Consider the following 19,393-nt stretch of genomic DNA (forward strand, 5'->3'; position numbering starts at 1 on the left):
GTCTTAAAAATAAAACAACAACAACAACAACAACAACAATCCTTTCTAGGATAAATGTGGCGGGAGCCCTCAACATCAGCTCTCAGGAAATTGAGGATTACAGCAAGTTCAAGGATAGTTGGGACCACACAGCAAGTCCTAATCTCTAATAAGAATAACAACAAAATAATTTAAACAAGTTATTGGGGGTGGAGATGAAGGTCAGTAGCGGGCCACCTGTCCGGCACGCTGAGGCCCAGGGCTCCTTCCCTAGTACCTCCTCCAGTAACAACGAAATGGCCGGATGAGAACCAGGGTTTGTAGTTCTTTCAGACAATGAAGTCTGGCATCAAGTAACCTTCTGAACCACAACCCCCCAAGACACCTACCAAACCGTGCCATGTGTCAAGTTTTCACCATTACACTAGCAATACTTTCTCTCATTCACACTTTGTCCTCCAAAGGCTCCAAACACTAGACGCCTCCTCTACAGAACAGCATTTAACAAAATGATTACCTGGCAGTAAGCGTAGTTCCCAAGAGCCTTATGAGCCTCATCAACCACGAGACACTTCACATGGGCAGCAGGGCAAGCCCCTCTAGTCAGGTCATTCAGCATGACCTGAGGGGTAAGGAAAAGGACCCTCTTGCTACACCACACCTCCTTCCTGCTGACAGCTTGAGTTGAACCTATGAAAAAAAAAGTGACAGTGGAGCAGGGCGTGGGGGCAGCCCTCGGTAACCCCATCACTCTGGAGGGTGAGACGTGGAGGGACAGCTCTTAAGATCAAGGCTAGCCTGTTCGACACATCGAGTTCCAGGCCAGCCAGAGCTATACAGCAAGACCCTGCCTTACAACAAAACAGAAGAAAACACACACCAGGATAGCGAATATCAGGAAACTTCACACTATCACTGGTAAACTGTAAGTAAAAATAATCTGGCCTCATCTCTGAATACATTCATGCTCCGGTACTCCACTTAAGGGGGAAACAACGGGACAATTCGCTATACTGTTGCACTTTGGAGCTCTGATGCAACCCAGGGGTCGAAGCAGGTTCTTATCTAAGACTGCAATTATAATGTCTTTAGACCATTTACATAAGATCTCAGGAGAAGCAATTTTTTCAACGGGGAAATCGTTTCTGAATACGATGCTAAGATATACATTCAGCACAAACGCGCGCGAGCGCACATAATTGTTTCAAAACTAGCAATTTACAAGATATCGCTGAAAGTAACTAAGCAAGTCAATGTATCAGACTTGTCTTTGCTACCAACAGACGGCGTTTTTAAGGGAAAGAACGTAAGCTGAACACATCTGCATTGGGGAATTCTTCTGAGCCAGCGTCCGTCACCCCCCCCCCTCCCCCGGGAGCCGAGTTTTCCTCAGATACCTGTCATTTCAGCCATATGAGACTGCGGGATACCCATCACGTGGAAACAGGCCTCCATCTGCTGTGTCACCAGGGGTTTCGTGGGAGCCATGAAAACTACCTTGCCGGAAGGGAACCAGCGGTAGAAATTATACATGACCACCGCAGCAATGAAGGTCTTCCCCAGCCCGGTGGGCAGGCACACCAGGGTGTTGCAGAAGAGCGCAGTCCGGGAGATGTGCAGCTGGTAGTCGCGCACCGGGCAATTGGTGGGGTAAATCCACAGGCCGCCCGCAGCCGCGCAGAAGCCGCCGTCCTCGGGATCCAGCTGCTGCTCGGCCTCGTACGCCGCCACCAGCATCACGTCGTCATCGTCCTCCTCCTCCTGCAGCGCCTCCGCCACGGCGGCGGGCGAGCGCGCCTGGCCGCAGCCCGCAGCGCCGGCGCCGCGCACGAGGCTTGGGCCCCAAGTCTGGAAGAGCGTTCTCTGCCGTCCGCTCATGGTGCCCACCCGCAACGGGGTTCCGCTGTCCCACCGGCCCGGCTGGCAGCGCAACCGCCGCGGCTCGGACGCCCATCAAGCTCCGCCGGCGACACAGTGGAACCCGGGGGCGGGACTGGCCGCAACCCGTCGGGTTGAAAACGCCGCCGTCTAGTTGGCGGCGGGGATGTGATTGGCTGCCAGTCCGGAAACCTGATGAAACGCATGCGTATTGTGCGCGGGGCGGGGGGGGGGGGCGGTGTCTGAATTTGGTCTCCTTTTGCAAGTTTTTTGTATGTTGACTGTCTAAAGAAAGCGAAGGTGCTCTGGCCCTGTATTTATTGGAAAACTAAAACAAATAAGATTTTTGTCTTGGGATTTTATTTTCTTCTTCCTTATGTTTTTGTTTCACACAGACTCTTGCTCTGAGGCCCATTCTAGCCTGGAACTCATCATGTAGATTAAAATGACTGTGAACTGGCCATGTCTTGCCTCACCTTGCAAGGGGTTATAGGGGCTGCCAAGTGCTACAGGCATGCATTATGCATCTACACCATTACATAATAATTACAGGCTTAGAGCAATAAGCATCCCTGTGCAGTTTTGGTAGCCATAGCTTTCTACCTCAGACTTGGATTACCGGTACAAATCGGTCCAGTCAATTACTGAAGCAAAGCGCAAGCACGTCATACTGCTGTACGCCACCCTCAGTATCGGAAAGAGGTATTTTAAGTGGAGCTGGAGCTTCATTACCGTGTTTTATTCAAGTTTCTAAATTCGTTTGTACACAAACATCTGCCGTTTGGTTTGGGGGCGGTTTGCATTAACCTTTGTGTAAATAATGTTTTGATGGCAGGACTAAGTCAATTCAGATGAGATTAGGGGAGAACTAGAGAAAATGAGATGCAAACCCGAATGCAGTTATTTTCTTCAAACGGTTTGCTATCTTTACCTCTAAAGACGTGGTAGCCTGTAAACACACGTGGGTAATGACTTCCCAGAGAATGCCTCACAAAGCACCAAACTAAGGAGCTTTGATATCATCACTGCAACCAGTTGGCAAAGCCAACTCCAGAGATTTCTCATTCTACTCAACAGTCCTCACAGTGCAGCCTTGACATCACGTGAGTCCTTTTAGGATCACGGTGGCCCCGCCCCTGAGTGCTTGCAGGTCCGGGGCCAGGCGGGAGACCGAGGCTTGCTTGCTCAGAAAGATGGAGCTCCGGGCCCTCAAGCACGGCGCATGCCCTGGCCACGCCCCGGAGGCGGGGCTTCGCAGGACTGGCGGGCTGGCTCAGAAAGGCGGAGGCCCCACCCCTAGAGAGTGGCGCAAACTCGGGCCACGCCCCAGGGGCGGGGCCTCGCTGGGCTGAGGCGGGCTGGCTCAGTGCGGCGGCGGCAGCGGGGGAAGATGGCGGCGGCTGTTCCCCAGCGTGCATGGACGGTGGAGCAGCTGCGGAGCGAGCAGCTGCCCAAGAAGGACATTATCAAGTTTCTGCAGGATCACGGTTCAGATTCGGTACCAGAGGCGTCTGGGCGGCAGGGCCGGGGCGACCCAGGGCCGCTCCACCCCCCCGGAGGTGCCTTACATCCCGGATTCCTCGGTGCCCCCGCCCTCGCCTGCTGCGGCCGGTGCTGGCCAGGCCCGAGCGGCCTGCGTGAGCTCCCACCCTCCCGCCCCTTGGGCCGCCCCTGCTTCCGAGGGGATCGGCCTCGTTTCCCGGGGCAGGCGAGCGAAGCGCAGCCCTAGATTTCCATCTCAGTTGGGACCTGTGAGGGCCTAGGACTGCGAGAAAGGAACCGGAGATGTCGGTGTCTGAGGCGGGGGCGAGGAATCGGGAATGCGGGCTTCCCGGGAGCAGTGCTGGCCGCTGGGAAAAGGGAGGGCTGTGAAGATGTGGGGAGTCGTGTGTGCATCTTACCTGTCTTGCAATCTACTAAATACCGAACTATACTAACCCGTGATTTTTCAAAAACGCATAATGCTACGGTTTAACTTTTGTTACAAAATCCTTTTACCTTTATACTTAGGAGAATTAAATGTGAAATGTATGACTGTGGTCTCCTATGGTTATAAACACACATATCTGAAAAATTGTTTTCTCATGCAGTTTTTGGCCTTGTCTCCATCTCAGCCATCCATTTTTTTTTTTAAGTCACAGGTTATTTTCGTCAGACACCTGACATTTTGTCCTCCAGAAATGGTCACTCATTCTAGCCACCACCGTCACCCCCTTTTTAATGTTTTTGGGGGTCGACATCTGACGAAGCCCATTCTAGCTACAAACCCGATTCCCTTCCCTTCACCTCCCAAGTGCTAGGGATGCAGGCCTGCGCCACCATGTCGTCGTCATGTTCCTTATCTCTAAATTGCTGAATGAGGGTATACGTTGTTCGTGTGTCTGCCACTTAAAATCAGAAGATGCAGCTAAATTTGATTTTCTTAAGTTTTCAAATTCTGAAATGTCAAGTAGCGAGTGTTGTGTATTCCAAAGTATGAACATGTCTTTGGTGACGCCATTTCAGTGCATATTTTCCGGGGATCACTCACGTACACACGCAGGCCTGTGTTTTTCCAGTCGTGCAATTACCATAACTTGAAAAGTTTCTGGGTTCCTTTGAAAGGATTGTACTTTCACTCGGGGAGATTCAAAGAACTCTTATACTTCCAATTCCTCGCATATGCTTAATCTGGCATCAGGATATTGTTCTGCTAGTATTTATATAACATCTGTAGTAGGAAGAACAGTGCTCCATGTTTGAATATACAAGGATGAAAAGGAAAAGACACCTTGCAGATAGATTGTTAGGTTGTTTTAGTGGAATTATATTTTTCCTGAGCCATTCTGATTTTCAGCATAAGTAGAGTTGGGCATTTAATGCCTCAATACTGTACTTTTGTTTTGTTTTGTTTTTGTTTTTCTAGACAGGGTTTCTCTCTAGCTTTGGAGCCTGTCCTGGAACTAGCTCTTGTAAACCAATCTGGCCTCGAATTCACAAAGATCCGCCTGCCTCTGCCTCCCAGAGTGCTAGGATTAAAGGCGTGCGCCACCACCACCCGGCTTATATTGTACTTCTTTAAACATCTTTAGACAACTTACCCAGAGTAGACTTTAAAGGTTTTTTTTCTTCTTTTATACTCTTGGGTTAAACTGACTTGACTTGTACAATTTTAAGAGTTTTGGAACATCATGATATTTTGTAATAATGCATGGTCCCCAGTGATCATTTTCTTACCTTAATTATTGGATGGTTATTAATCCTGTTAATTAAAATATTAGATAGTTGTATTTTAGATATCTTTCTAGACTCATTCAAAGAAATCATAAGAGTGCTGAAGTAACTGATTACTTCTATATAACCAACTTGTATGTCTTTTTGCTTTTGCCAGACTTTTATCGTTTAAAATATTTCTTTTTAATGCAGTTTTCAGCCTTGTCTCCATCTTAGTCGCCCACTTATAGCACAGGTGGTGGTGCATACCTTTAATCCCAGAGGTATAAGTAGGTAGATCTCTGTTAATTCCAGGTAAATTCTGGTAAATCTCTGGTAAATTCTAGGCTGGCCAGGGTTACATATTGAGACCCTGTCTCAAAAAGGGGGTAGAGAAGCAAAGAGGGGAAAATGCAGTGGTGATGAAAGGTAGTTACAAAATAAAACTCTTAGGTGCTAAAATCAACTTTAAGAAAGTTTGGAGACCAGTAATTTCCAAATACAGTAAAGGAAGCAGACTAGAATAGGGACTGGAGAAATGACTCAGTGGGTAAATTGTTTGCCACACAAGTGTGATGCCGTGAGGTAGAACAAGAGGTAGTGGTACTTAGGATCACAGTGCTGCACGGGAAGTGGGGCCTAGAGAATCCCTGGGAGCTCTTAGACCTCCCTCCTAGCTGCTAAGAGAGACCCTGTCTCAAACAAGGTGGAAAGAAAGGGCCTTGAACACACCGTGCATGCTTTTTGTGTGTTCACACGCACACACAACACACACACAATAGACAATCTCACACAAGCTTTTTTTAAATTTTTAACACAAGATATCTAACCCGCACCTGAATTTAAGGTAAACATACTATGAATTGATTTTATTATTATTACTGCTTTTTTTAATTTCTTGAGATATTCTTACTGTGTGGTAGCATAAGATGGCCTAGTTCTCTCCGTGCTGGCTTAGCTTTGCAGGTGCCCTGTTATTTTGCATTTATTTATTTATTGGCTTAATGTGTATAGGCTTGAGGGCCATGACAGTAGTAGAAGTCAGAGGACAACTTGTAGGCTGCTAAAGGTGTGCCAGTAGCCTTCTCCCAGGAGCAGCCGCTTATAGCGTGCTTCATGTCTAGATAGTCTTTTCTGTGTATTCTTTAATGGGAGAGTGGTTAGAGTGAATCTGTCTCCCGTACATACTATAGTTCTAACTCTTGAATACCTACTGTTTAAAATGTGCCTTTTAAGAATGGGATATAAAATATAGTGTTTATTTGTTCATTATTACGATTGAAAACGTAGGAGTTAGCACAAAAAGATTGTTTCCTGGCTTTGAGACGGGATCTTACTATTGTACAAACTGGTCTTGAATTCCTGAACTTAAGGGATCCTCTCGCCTCAGACTACAGTTCCATCACACCAGGCTCCATTTCCTGTTTTCTTTTTGGAGACAGGGTCTCATGTATCTCAGCCTAGTCTTGAACTTAATAGCCTGGCCATGGCCTTAATACTTCTCAGTGCTGGGATTTCAGGTGTACTTCACCAAATCCAGTTTATGTGGGGTGTGGGACGGATCCCAGGGTTTTGTGCATACCAGGCAGACACACTCTACCTACCGGACTACATCCTCAGCTCCAGACTACTCTTAGATCCTTTCTACTGGAGGGAAATTGTTTTTAACTAATAAGTTTGGTTTTTTTTTTTGTTTTGTTTTTTGTTTTTGTAGTTTCTTGCAGAGCATAAACTATTGGGAAACATTAAAAATGTAGCTAAGACTGCTAATAAGGACCACTTGGTTACAGCCTATAACCATCTTTTTGAAAGTAAGGTAAGTGACAAGATCATTTAGAAATATTTTATTTCCACATACAAATTTTTCTTTTTTTTTTTTTTTTTTTTTGGTTTTTCGAGACAGGGTTTCTCTGTGGTTTTGGAGCCTGTCCTAGAACTAGCTCTTGTAGACCAGGCTGGTCTCGAACTCACAGAGATCCGCCTGCCTCTGCCTCCCAAGTGCTGGGATTAAAGGCGTGCGCCACCACCGCCCGGCCACATACAAATTTTCGATGCACTTCTTTTGAAGAATAAGTTGGGGTTTCCCACCTGCATTTTTTTTCACTGTGATCATAATTGAACTTTCTGTCATATCAAGCAAGGCTAGTTTACAACTTGGTTGTGTTTTAGGTTGTTTTTAAAGGAACCAGATTTTAAAAACAGACAAAAACAAAACCCTAGCGGTATAAATCAGTACACAGATCTTAATCCCTAAATCTGTTAAACCCATTTACATTCCCTACACTGTTATCACATCTTATGTGAGTTCTGTGTCATGGAAGAATTTAAACTAGTTTAGATGATAAAAAGAGATTTAAAGAAATTCTTTAACGTTTGTTTACTACAAACACCACCCACAGAAAAGGATTTTTATTGAAGGAGCCTTGTCTGAAGGTCATGGTGCTTGTTTAGAATTTATATCATGAAATGGCTTGGGGATCATAGTTTATTGACTTTATATATTTAAGTCAGTAATATCTTTGTGTTTAGATGATTCCCTTAGGTGATTTGCTTTTTTTTTTGAGTTGTTGATACATGCGCGTGTCTCCACTGTGCAGGAGCTCATTGGTTGGCAGGGTGGCTATTGACACTGCCTAGGTAGTGAGTAGGCTGCCGTAGGTACTCACGTAAGATGTTTTTACAGCGTTTCAAGGGCACAGAGACTGTGAGTAAAGTGACTGAGCAAGTGAAAACTGTGAAGCTTAACGACGAGAAACCCCGAGAAAGCAAGTCTGAGGAGACTCTGGACGAGGTTTGTGGATCACTTTCTACTCTTTCTTCTTCTAGTACTAGGCATTGACTCAGGACCTCATGCAGGACCAGGCAAGTGCTCTACAACTAAACTAATTCCAATTACTTGTTTTAATTTTCAGAAGGGCTTCACTAAGTTGTGCAGGCTGGCCCCCATCACCATGGGATTCGCCCGCAGCCCAGCTAACATTTGCTTTATATCTCTAAGTAAACTAGGCATGGTTGATGCAGCTCCTTTTTCAGAGGGAAGCTTTGATTGGGGGTGTATTGACTCTCTATCCTTAGAATAGAAATAAACCAAAGAGCTAGTAGCTTCTGGCCAGAGCTCCCTGGCTTTCTGAACTATTTTAAGAATCTGATTCTGTAGCCAAGTTGGGCTGAATTAAAGAAACTTCCTTTTAAGTTATTTTTAGCTTTTTCTAATGAACATGATGTGCCTGGCCATGGAAGCAGTCCATGCTTGGCTTCAGGGTATAGGTTCATGTCTCACCTTTCCCAGCCCAGGTTTTATATTCTTACAAAAAGTTTGAAGAATCTGGTAAATCATTTGGAGGTATATTTGTTTTGAAGACAGGGTTTTGCGTTTTGTCTAGGTTAGCTTGAAACTCTTGATTTTTTTTTTCTCTGCCTCACGCACCTAAGAGAGGAATTGTAGGACCAGCTTTAAGCTCATTTATTGCAAGCAGTCAGTACCAATGATGATAATCTACTTTTACTTTTATAGCATTTGGGTATGTATGTACTCAGACTGTAAATTATGGTGTAGTGAAGTCAGACAGTTATGTGATTAAAGCCAGTTAATTTTGCATAATATTTTTCATAAAGCACAAATTAATGTTTGTGGGTATATGCAAACAGAACAGTTTGGAATTTTATCATAACCATTGATGACTGTTTTATCTATTGAGTAAATATTAAATAACTACAAAGTAAATAAATTTATATTATAGGGTTTCAAAAGCAATGAGCATAGTGTATCCTCATGAAAATAATTAGACATGTTATAAGACAAGATAATACAATGTTAAAGATTTAAGAAAGGCTGTGGTGGTAATGTGTATACCTTTAATCCTAACCTTCAGGAGGCAGAGGAAGGCAGATCTGTGACTTCAAGGCCAGCCTGGGCTACATAGTGAGTACCAAGTCAGTGAGGGCTATGTAGCACAACCCTGCCTCTCTCTCTATCTCTCTCTCTTTTTTTTTTTTTTTTTTTTGGTTTTTCGAGACAGGGTTTCTCTGTGGTTTTGGAGCCTGTCTTGGAACTAGCTCTGTAGACCAGGCTGGTCTCGAACTCACAAAGATCCGCCTGCTTCTGCCTCCCAAGTGACAACCCTGTCTCTTAAAAAAAAAAAATAAGAAAAGAATTTCGGGCTGGAGAGATGGCTAAACTGTTAAGAGCACTGGCTGTTCTTCCAGAGGACCTGAGTTCAATTCCTAGAAACCACATGGTGGCTCATAGCCATCTGTCACGGGATCCAGTGCCCTCCTCTGGCAAGCAAAGGAACATGCAGACAGAGCATTCATACAAATAAATAAATTCTTTAAAAAAGAAAAAGAATTTCTAATAAAACACATTTTTGTTTTGTTTTTTGAGACAAGTTTTCTCAGTGTATGTAGCCTTGGCTGTCCTAGAGTTCACAGATATCCACCTGCCTCTGCCTCCTGAGTGCTGGGATTAAAGGTGTGCACCACCACTGCCCAACAAAGCATAATTTCTTAAGACCTAGAAATAATCCATAGAATTAGAATTTTAAGTGGTAATTTTTGTGTAGACCTATAGCTTTGACCATTATTTCTTTGCCTAGAAATCCTATGAATACTCAACTCTCCTTTTACTTTTCCTGGGCCTTTAGGACTAAGGCTCTCATTTATTTTATTAAATCGGGAACATTGAAGTCAATTGCCCACGCTCTCTTCCTGGATCTTGTAGTTTCTTAGTGATACTGTACTTGTCCCTGTTGTTAGTTTTTCTATGCTTGTACTTTGGAACTACAGAGGGAACATGGTGAAGAAACAAGCATGAAGTGTCATTAGGCCTGTTCCAAATTCATATTAGTTTGACTAATTTGTGGCCAAAGTCACAAGACAATATTCTGAAAATCAGAATGCACTTCCTTGCTCTCATGGGTAGTCATGTGGCTCACGGGACACATTTCTCGTAAGAAAATGATGGACTGGTGCAGTGGCTCAGTTGGTAAAAATATTTGCATTACAGGAGAGGACTGTTGAATCCCATATTAAGGCAGACAGAGTAGTAGATTATAATTCTAGCGCTCCAAGGAGATGGGCAGCAGGGACAGAGTCCCAGAATTCTGTGTAACCCAGGCTATCCTCAAGCACATGATGATCCTTCTTCTTCGTGACCCCAAGTGCTGGGATTTGCACAGGCTACCATGCCCCATCTTGCTTTTTTGCTCGTGTGTGTGTGTGTGTGTGTAGGCAGAAGGGGAGCTTTGGGGCTCAATTTATTACTTCTTTGTTGATGGATGCTATCCTGCGCTGTAGGATGTTTAGTAGTATCTGTGCTTTCAGTTTTGTGGAACTGCCATTGAAGATTTGCTGCCATCAGACTGGCCTGTGGGCATGTCAGTGGGGGCATTCTCTTCATTGATGTGAGAGAATGGTCTATGGTTATATAAGAAAGCAACTTCAGCAAGCCAGTAACATTTCCTCTATCAGTTCCTGCCTTTGTTCCTGCCTGAGTTCCTTATGTGACTTCCCTTAGTTATGAACTCTGATTGACATGAAGGCCAAACTAAACCCTTTTCCTCAAGTGTAGTTGGTTGTTTTTCTTTTGGAGGGCTTTACTCGTTTCTTCTTAGCTATTTTGGGGGCCTGCTACCCAGCCCCCAAATAAATCACACAGAAGGTTATTCTTACTTATGAATGCCTGGCCTTAGCTTGGCTTGTTTTTAGCCAGCTTTTCTTTTTTTCTTTTTTCTTTTTAATATATATTTATTATGTATACAATATTCTGTCTGTATGTATGCCTACAGGCCAGAAGAGGGCACCAGACCCCATTACAGATGGTTGTGAGCCACCATGTGGTTGCTGAGAATTGAACTCAGGACCTTTGGAAGAGCAGGCAATGCTCTTACCCTCTGAGCCGTCTCTCCAGCCCCCTAGCCAGCTTTTCTTAACTTAAATTTATCCCATCTATCTTTTGCCTGTGGGCTTTTACCTTTCTCTATTTCTGTATACCTTTCCTTATTTACTCTGTTGCTTGCTGTGTAGCTGGCCCCTGGAGTCTTCCTCCTTATCCTGGTCCTTGATCTTTCCTCCCAGATTTCTCTTATTTATTCTCTCTGCCTGCCTGCCAGCCCCACCTATCCATCTCCTGCCTGCTATTGGCTGTTCAGCTCTTTAATGGACCAATCAGGTGTTTTAAAAAGGTAAAGTAACACAGCTTCACATAGTTAAACAAATGCATCCTAAAAGAATATAACACATCTTTGCATCATTAAACAAATGTTCCACAGTACATCTTAAAATAATATTCCACAAAACCCAGGTTATTTTTGATCATGATGTTTGTCACAGTGATAGCAACAGAAATTAGACTAGGACAACATCCTTAATCCCTTCCCACTTGAAACAATTTGAAATGTCTCCAGACAATACTCAGTTCCTGGGGAAGCAAAATTTCCTGTATAAGAAGTAAGATTGTTATGAAATTGCAGTATAGTGCTGGTGAGGTGGCTCAACAGGTACAGGTGTGTGTGATGGGAAGCCTGGCATCCAGATTTTGACCCCCCCCCGCCCCAGAATTCACATAAAAGTAGAAGGAGATGAGTCTTAGAGAAATGGCTCAGAGGTTAAAAACATTTCCTGCTTTTTCAGAGGGCCTAAGTTCAGTTCCCAGCATGGGCTACCTTTACTCCAACTCTAGGGACTGGACTCTTCTGGCTTAACATTCACCCACAACCATGTGGCATGCACTCACATACAGATAAAAGTAACTCTTAGAAAAAAAACAGGGTAGGTGGGGTCTAAGAGAATCAACTCTGACCCATATGTATATATGCACACTATAAACTTGAAATAAAAAATTGAAACATAATTATTAGAGAAAGCACTGCAGAGAGGGATACTTGCCAGCTGTCCAGAGCTTAAAAATGGATAAGACTTATAGTGTAGGTCTTTGGACATGAGAGTAGTCATTTTTAACATCATTCAAGAACTACCTATGTGAAAGACATACTCAGCAGACTTTAAATTGGTACAGACAGTTTTAAAGCCCCATTTACATGCATGGGTGGCTGGACCTTTTTAAGGAAGAATGATAATGAAGAAGAGGGAATGGCAAAGACTTCAACAGGAGCAGGAAGTGAAGGTGTTTTGTTTTGTTTTTTTTTGTGAATAATCTCTATTTTATGTGCATTGGTGTTTTGCCTGTGTGTATGTATGTGTGAGGGTGTTGGATTCCCTAGAACTGGAGTTACAGACAGTTATGAGCTGCCATGTGGGTGCTAGGAATTGAACCCCACGTCCTCCGGAAGAGCAGCCAGTGCTCTCAACCTCTAAGCCATCTCCAACCCTCGTGAAGATGTTTTCAAGATCCAAGGTGGGGGTAGGAAACCTTATGTTGCCATTTAAGCTCTTAAACCACAGACTGAGACAAGAGCCTTAACCTTCAGGGGTGGCTGGAACAGACAGTGAATTCTGTACGTCTGAATTTCTCAGGTATTACCCTAGAGCAGTGGCTCTCAGTCTTCCTAATGCTGTGACCCTAATTTAATACAGTTCCTCATGTTGTGATGACTCACAACTATAAAAATTATTTCCTTGCTACTTCTACTTGCTAACAAATTTTGCTACTGTTATGAATCCTAATGTAAATATCTAACATGTAGGAGGTCTGGTATGTGACCCCAAAGGGGTGTTGACCCACAGGTTGCGAACCACTGGCCTCAAATAAGGCCCTTGAACTATTGGAAACTATTACTGCGCCTCCAGTCTTCACAGACCAGGATTCAGACCTAGCCCAGGAGAGGATAAAACCCTGGCTAGTTTGGTCAATAACTCTTTATCAAAGGAAGGGACTATTAGCAGTGGAAAGTGCAGAAATCTAGATTCAAGGGAGACAGACAATTGAATGCATGACTTGACCAATTGCAAATAGGTAAGGAAGGGAGAATAAAAATACTATTTCTCTCATTTCCAAACTCAGGAATAAAATAGATTTTAAATCCTTGATTCCTAGCCTTGCTACTTGCTTTAAAAGGTTTATAAACCAAAAGTTAATTTGGATAATGTGAATACATTTCTGAATACAAAAACCATTTATTTTTATGAGTATTTTTTCCCCTCCAAAATTTGTTGTTGTTGACAGAATCTCAGTTTGCAACTCTGACTGGCCTGGAACTAGGCTGGCCTTGAATTCACAGATCTGCCTTCCTCTGCCTCTTTGAGTGCTGGGATTAAAATGTGTGCCACCATTCCTGTTTTCATCCAAGATTCTTTTTTTTTTTAACTTTATTTTATGTGCATTGGTGTAAAGGTGTCAGATCCCCTGCAACTGGATCTTCAGACAGTTGTGAGCTACCATGTGGGTGCTGGGAATTGAACCCTGGTCCTCTGGAAGAGCAGTCAGTGCTCTTAACCACTGAGCCATCTCTCCAGCCCCTCCATCCAAGATTCTTAAGGAGTCATATTCAGGCTGTAAATGGAGGCAACATCACTGTATTCATTTTCATTGGCTATGATAAAAAAAAATCTAGTAATATAATTAATGTGGGGGTAGGGAGATGTCATGAATACCTTGGAAATTTAGTATTGTTTTTCTAACTTTGAGAATTTATGGTATTGAATGATTAACAAAGTCATGCTTTAATAAATTCAGTTTCCAAAGATGCTGTAAGTTATTTGACATTAAATTATGACCTCGTATGTGAATAATATTCTCATTATTGGGTTGAGATGGTTTCCTAACTCATGTTGGCTACAAGTAGTTTGTTACTCTGACCTAACTTTGGTAACCATTATTTATAAGTATTGTCATCTTTTTAAAAGGACATAAATAACTATGTATTTTATTTTTAGGGCCCACCAAAATATACAAAATCTGTTCTAAAAAAGGGAGATAAAACCAACTTCCCCAAAAAGGGAGACGTTGTTCACTGCTGGTATACAGGGACACTCCTGGATGGAACTGTTTTTGATACTAATATTCAAACAAGTAAGTCTTGTCTTTTGTGTAGTAGACAGTGAGCAAAAGGCCATTCTTTTTTCTTTGCTGTTCCTTTTCCTTGATATCTTTTGTACCAAGATTTTTTTAGTGATGGTCTACCATTCATGGCTTGTTGGCTGGCTAATCTTGATCATTTGGGAAGCAAAGAATGTGCGACTTGAGGAAAGCTTTCTGTCTGTTGTAGAACTCTTGAGACTATGAAAGAGGTTTAGCTTGGCTATTAGTTGTGGCACTCCAGAACACAATGGAAGTGGCATCTGCTCTGCTCCTGGTATCACGTGCTGTCTGTCCTCAGAAAATGGACCACATGAAGAGAAGTACTTATGTGGCCATGATTGAGGGAGGTCAGTGCTCTGCTTGCTATGCTAATAGTCCATTCTTCATTTAACTGCTGAGTGCCACAGGAGTGAGGAGTTTGTTCCTATAAAAAAAAGCATTCATACCCCTTATGCATCTAATCACCTCTTATAAGTTATCTTAAACTCGCAATGTTGCGGCTTTGGGGATCAAGCCTCGACATCAGGTTAGTAAGGAAAAGTAATATTCAAACCTACCAATGTCCCAGAATGCTGTAGGTTTTTAATGTAAAAGAGAAAATAAAAATAATCCCAGCGCTCTGGAGACAAAAGGCAGGAAATTCACTGCAAGTTTAAGGTCTAAGTAGTGAGTTCTAGGACAACTACACGGTGAGCTTCTACCTCAAAGGAAGAAAAAAGGCAATGTAGCATGTTATTTAGAGATCTTGATCCTCTTCCAGGGTGTGTTCATATTGAGGCTATATGCAGCTGTAGGTAGCTATCTATGTATATATGTGACGTAAATCATATACTTCAAACACATTTAAAGATTACTTTTGTAACTTTGTTGGGAAGTTCTTAAATATGTAATACTATAGTTTAGAAGAAGGTAATTAAAATTACAGTATTGGAGGCAGAGACAGGTGGATCTCTGTGAGTTTGAGGGCAGCCTAGTCTACAGAGCAAGTTCCAGACGGTCTCCAAAGCTAAAGAGAAACCCTGTCTTGAAAAAACAAAAACCAAAACTACAGTATGTGATTAAAAGGTAAATTTTGTTTTGCAGGTTCAAAGAAGAAGAAAAATGCCAAGCCTTTAAGCTTCAAGGTTGGAATAGGCAAGGTTATCAGAGGAGTAAGTAAATAAAGATGGCAAATGAATCCCTAGGTATTCTAACAGCTATTGTTTGTGGTGAAAAGCTCTTAAAAAGTTTGGATTGTGGGATGGGGAGTACTTTGTGATAGAACACTTGACTAGCATATGCAAGATCCTAGCTAGGTTATATTTTGGACATCTTATTCTTTTCCTGTGAAGTGACATTGGAGGCTTGCATACAGTTTCAGAGGCTTAGTCCATTAATGTCATGGTAGGGAGCATGAAGGCATGGTGCTGGGAAAGTAGTTGAGAACTTTGCATCCTGATCTGCAGACACCGGGCAGAGAGACACTGGCCTGGCATGGACATTTGAAGCCTCAAAGCCCACCCCCAGCAACACACCTCCTCTAAGGCCACACTTTTATTTTTTGAGATGGTGTTTCTCCCTCTATCAGCCCTGGCTGTCCTGGAACTCACTCTGTAGACCAGGTTAGCCTCAAACTCAGAGATCCTCCTGCCTCTGCCTCCCAAATGCTGGGATTAAAGGTGAGCACCACCACACATGGTAAAGCCTTACTTCTTAATCCTTCAAAGCAGTTTATCAACTGGAGACTAAGCACACAAATATATGAACCTATGAGGGCATTATCATTCAAACCACCAAAACATGAAAAACATTTTATAAAAGTCTAAGAATTGGGAGATGTAATGAAAATAATCTTTGAAGTTAGACAGACTGTAGTATCCTTATAGGCTGACCCAGTACAAGTTTTCTAGGTGTCAATTTTCCCATCTGTAAGGTAAGAATCCTGGGCTAGGCATGCTTGTTCATACCTTTCATCCCAGCACTCCATGCAGATGCAGCTAGATCTGAGTTGGAGGCTCCTCCACCCACATCAAGTTCCAGCATAGCCAGGCTTACCTAGAGACCATGTCTCAAAAAATAAACAGAAAATACCGACAAAGACCAGAGCTCTAAGCTTCAGGGAGTATAATTTAATATAATGGGAACTCATACAGTAGTTTCTGTGTATGAGTTCTTAGTTTGAAAGTTAAGTGTCAGAAAACAGCCTTTCACGTTTAAAATTTTTTTTAAAAAAATAGTACGTAGCTTTTTTTTGTCATATATACTGAAGCTCTTATAGAAACAGGAATTTATTTCTTCTAAAATATCTCTGAGATATCAACATGCTTTTATTTGCCTAAGCATATGAGAAGTAACAAAGTAAACTTTAAGAAGTTAGGCTTAAGAAGAGATTAGAAGTCGGGTTGATAATTTTCTCAAAATGTGTTTTCATGTTAGGGACTATCTGTTTAAACTGTAGTTTTTCAGAGACTCAAATGGTGACATCCAAAATGTTTACTTAGTGTAGCTACAAAAATATGATGTACTGCTTTCTGTAAGTCTAAGATGAGGCTTAAAGACTCCTATGTAGAACTCAAAACAAGATAAAATAGCAAGTCAGAAGTTTTAGTAGAAGGTGTAGTTTGATCTCCAACCTAAAAGGAGAAAAAAACCAAAAACAAAAAAAGGCTGGAGCTTTGCTTTTAACTTGAGACTTCATATTGAGGAAATTGAAGACAGATTTAGGAATTCATCCAAACACATTACCTTAGGGCAATAATAGAATTTTTTTGTTTTGTTTTTTTGAGATAGGGTTTCTCTGTTTAAGTCTAGGGTGTCCTGGAACTCGCTTTGTAGACCAGGCTGGCCTTGAACTCAGAGATCTGCCTGCCTTTGCCTCCTAAGTGCTGGGATGAAAGGTGTGTGCCACCACTGCCCTGCAATAGTAGAATTTTTTTAAAAATTATTTTTATAGTTAGCCATGGTAGCATATATTTTAATGTATTTTTTAATCCAGCATTTGAGAGGCAGAGGCAAGTGAGTTCAAGACCAGTTTGGCATACAAAGTTATGTATGATCCACAGCCACATAGAAAGACCAGGATCAAACAAACAACAAATTATTGTCTTCTGTATGTTATGTGCATATGAGTACCCATGGAGGCCAGAACAAGGGGTTTCTCAAGAGCTGGTGTTACAGGCAGATAGGAACAGCCTGATGTGGGTGTTGGAACTGAACTTTGCAAAATCATTAAGGTCCCTTAACTTCTAAGCCACCTCTCCAGCCCCAATAAAAAATATATTTATATTTGCTGCTCTGTAAGTCCATGTGTTTTGTTTTTGCTTTTAGTGGGATGAAGCGCTCCTGACTATGAGTAAAGGAGAAAAGGCTCGACTGGAGATTGAACCAGAATGGGCCTATGGAAAGAAAGGACAGCCTGATGCCAAGTATCCTTTTTTGTTTATAATTTAAACATACACACATCAAAACAAAACTCCCATATATTTAAGATCTGGGTCAGTGTGATAACCACCAAGCCTTTCAACCTAAATTAGACTCTTGGAACCCAACATACTGGAGGAGAGAATGCCCACAAGTTGTTCTTGGGCCTCCATTTGCACAGTGTGGCATGTGCTTACAGAAACACATACATGCACAGTAACTTTTTTTTAAAGCTACCTGAAGATGTGAAAGATGCTGTGTAAGCAAGCTGTCAATCAAGAATCATTTTGAGAAAGTGTTCCTGATAGATGATCATAAGATAGCTACTGAGGCTACAGTAATGTGACACTGCCTGGCTGATGCAAAGTAGTTAAACTTTGTACTCATCTTCCTTGATCTGTTTTTTTTTTTTTTTTTTTTTTTTTTTTGAGATGAAAGTCTTACCATGTTTCCCTGCCAGGTTGGAATTGTGTAGATAAGAACTGAATCCTGGGTCTGCCTCCAAAGGTCCTGGGGATTAAAGGTGTGTACCAGGAAGTCTTAACAGTTAATTAAGCTTTCATCTTTTAGACACAACTGTCTCCCTTTTTGGAGAAAGGGTCTTCTGTGACTGGCCTTAATTTTCTGATCCTCCAGAGTGTGTGTGTGGGGGGGGGGGAGCACATTTACAGGGCAATTTTTTGCTGCTGTATCATTTAACTGAAGAGCGAGAATTCAGGTATGGTTACCACGAGTAAAATGAAGAAGACCACAAGATAAATAATGTTGTAAGCATTTATTGATTACAGTGCCTCTATGACAAACTGGTTTGTCAACATGTACAAAAAGCAGAAAGGCAATATTCTAGACCATTCAGACTTTAATCCAGCATTTAAGTGGGAAGTGAATTTTAGCTGTTGATTCCATTCTTGTTGCAAAATTGGTTTTGATACTGGGATTTATAGGGAATAAGGAGTGAGGTTAAGGTTGGAAGTCCTCTGTAGTTATTTCAGCTTCATCTAATGTGAAAGCATCAAGCCTAATCTGATGTTTATGAAGAAACCCTGTTACCTTTTCTATTTTGCTTTTTCTTTTTATGGAGATGGTTTCTCTGTGTAGCCCTGGCTATCCTGGAGTGCCTCTGCCTCCCAGTGCTGGCATTAAAGTTATGAAAACCAAGCAAACCTGAACTTGGCTTTTAATTCACAATAGGTGCCATGTTCTCATGTAGCAGTTTTCATAAGATACTGGCTGATTCTGTAGCATTCGTGGGGCATTCGGATAAGAAGAATGTTTGTTAAAAACTGACCTTTATGGTTTCTATTAATCAGTAAGGATACGTTACTTTTAGGAAACTCAAGCTAGCCTCTGAGTCAAATACAGATTTCTTCCTCTTAAATTTATTGGGACAATCTCTGGGTCACTTTGGAACTAATTCTGTCTCCAGCACACAAATGTTGGGATTTGAGCTTAAATTACTATATGAAGTCAGATTTCACAATTCTAGTATAATGCTATGGTTTAGTGGTGGGGGAAAGGCACTTGCCATCAGATTTACCTTGACCATTTCCCACAGAATTCCACCAAATGCCAAACTCATTTTTGAAGTGGAATTGGTAGATATTGACTGAAACCAGTTTTCCGAAGACATCAGTAATAAAAACTTGGCCTTGAAACTTAATGTGACTAATTGTTACTATTCTAAGGGAAGAGTCAACTGGAAAATCCAAGGAGTTAAAGCTTGTTTACTTGATCTCAATTTATGAGAAATGTTATCCCCTGGAAGACCCTTTAAGTCTCAGATATTTTACTATAGTTGTGTAAAGTACTAAAAAGAACTGAGTTTCCTTTTACCTCATTATAAGCTAAAAGGCTCAATAAAAATGTCATGGATTGTCTTGATTTGACTGACTTATTCTGTGTTGCTGTATTAATGTTCAGACTAACAGGACTCAGAAGTTCATCCAAATAGAGTATAACTGCTAATAA

At 42.1% G+C, this 19,393-nt stretch overlaps 2 protein-coding genes across 4 annotated transcripts in view; one reads left to right on the top strand and one right to left on the bottom strand.

Moving 5' to 3' along the window:
* Fancm (FA complementation group M) overlaps positions 1–1,969 on the bottom strand; it is a 44,020-nt gene extending 42,051 nt beyond the window's left edge. For both annotated transcript variants that reach the window (XM_041658782.1, XM_041658781.1), the window contains exons 1-2: positions 1,377–1,969; positions 497–669 (exon numbers count right to left, since the gene is read on the bottom strand). In XM_041658782.1, the coding sequence (XP_041514716.1) occupies positions 497–669; positions 1,377–1,857 (654 nt within the window). In that variant the 5' untranslated portion in view covers positions 1,858–1,969. The remainder of the gene's footprint in view (positions 1–496; positions 670–1,376) is intronic.
* A 1,226-nt stretch (positions 1,970–3,195) lies between these two features.
* Fkbp3 (FKBP prolyl isomerase 3) lies at positions 3,196–19,302 on the top strand. 2 transcript variants are annotated; one of them, XM_041658110.1, is made up of 7 exons: positions 3,198–3,355; positions 6,764–6,865; positions 7,733–7,840; positions 13,882–14,017; positions 15,110–15,177; positions 17,333–17,430; positions 18,981–19,302. In XM_041658110.1, the coding sequence occupies exons 1-7, from the start codon at positions 3,248–3,250 to the stop codon at positions 19,033–19,035; spliced, it is 675 nt and encodes a 224-aa protein (XP_041514044.1). In that variant the 5' UTR covers positions 3,198–3,247; the 3' UTR covers positions 19,036–19,302. The 2 variants fall into 2 exon arrangements, with proteins under 2 accessions (XP_041514045.1, XP_041514044.1); XM_041658111.1 differs by lacking the exon at positions 6,764–6,865 and having other exon boundaries at positions 3,196–3,355.
* The last annotated feature ends 91 nt before the right edge of the window (positions 19,303–19,393 follow it).

The sequence above is a fragment of the Microtus oregoni genome, unplaced genomic scaffold (assembly GCF_018167655.1).
Source record: "Microtus oregoni isolate MIOR12 unplaced genomic scaffold, Mior012 000009F_ref0000495, whole genome shotgun sequence".
Classification (NCBI taxonomy): Eukaryota; Metazoa; Chordata; class Mammalia; order Rodentia; family Cricetidae; genus Microtus; species Microtus oregoni.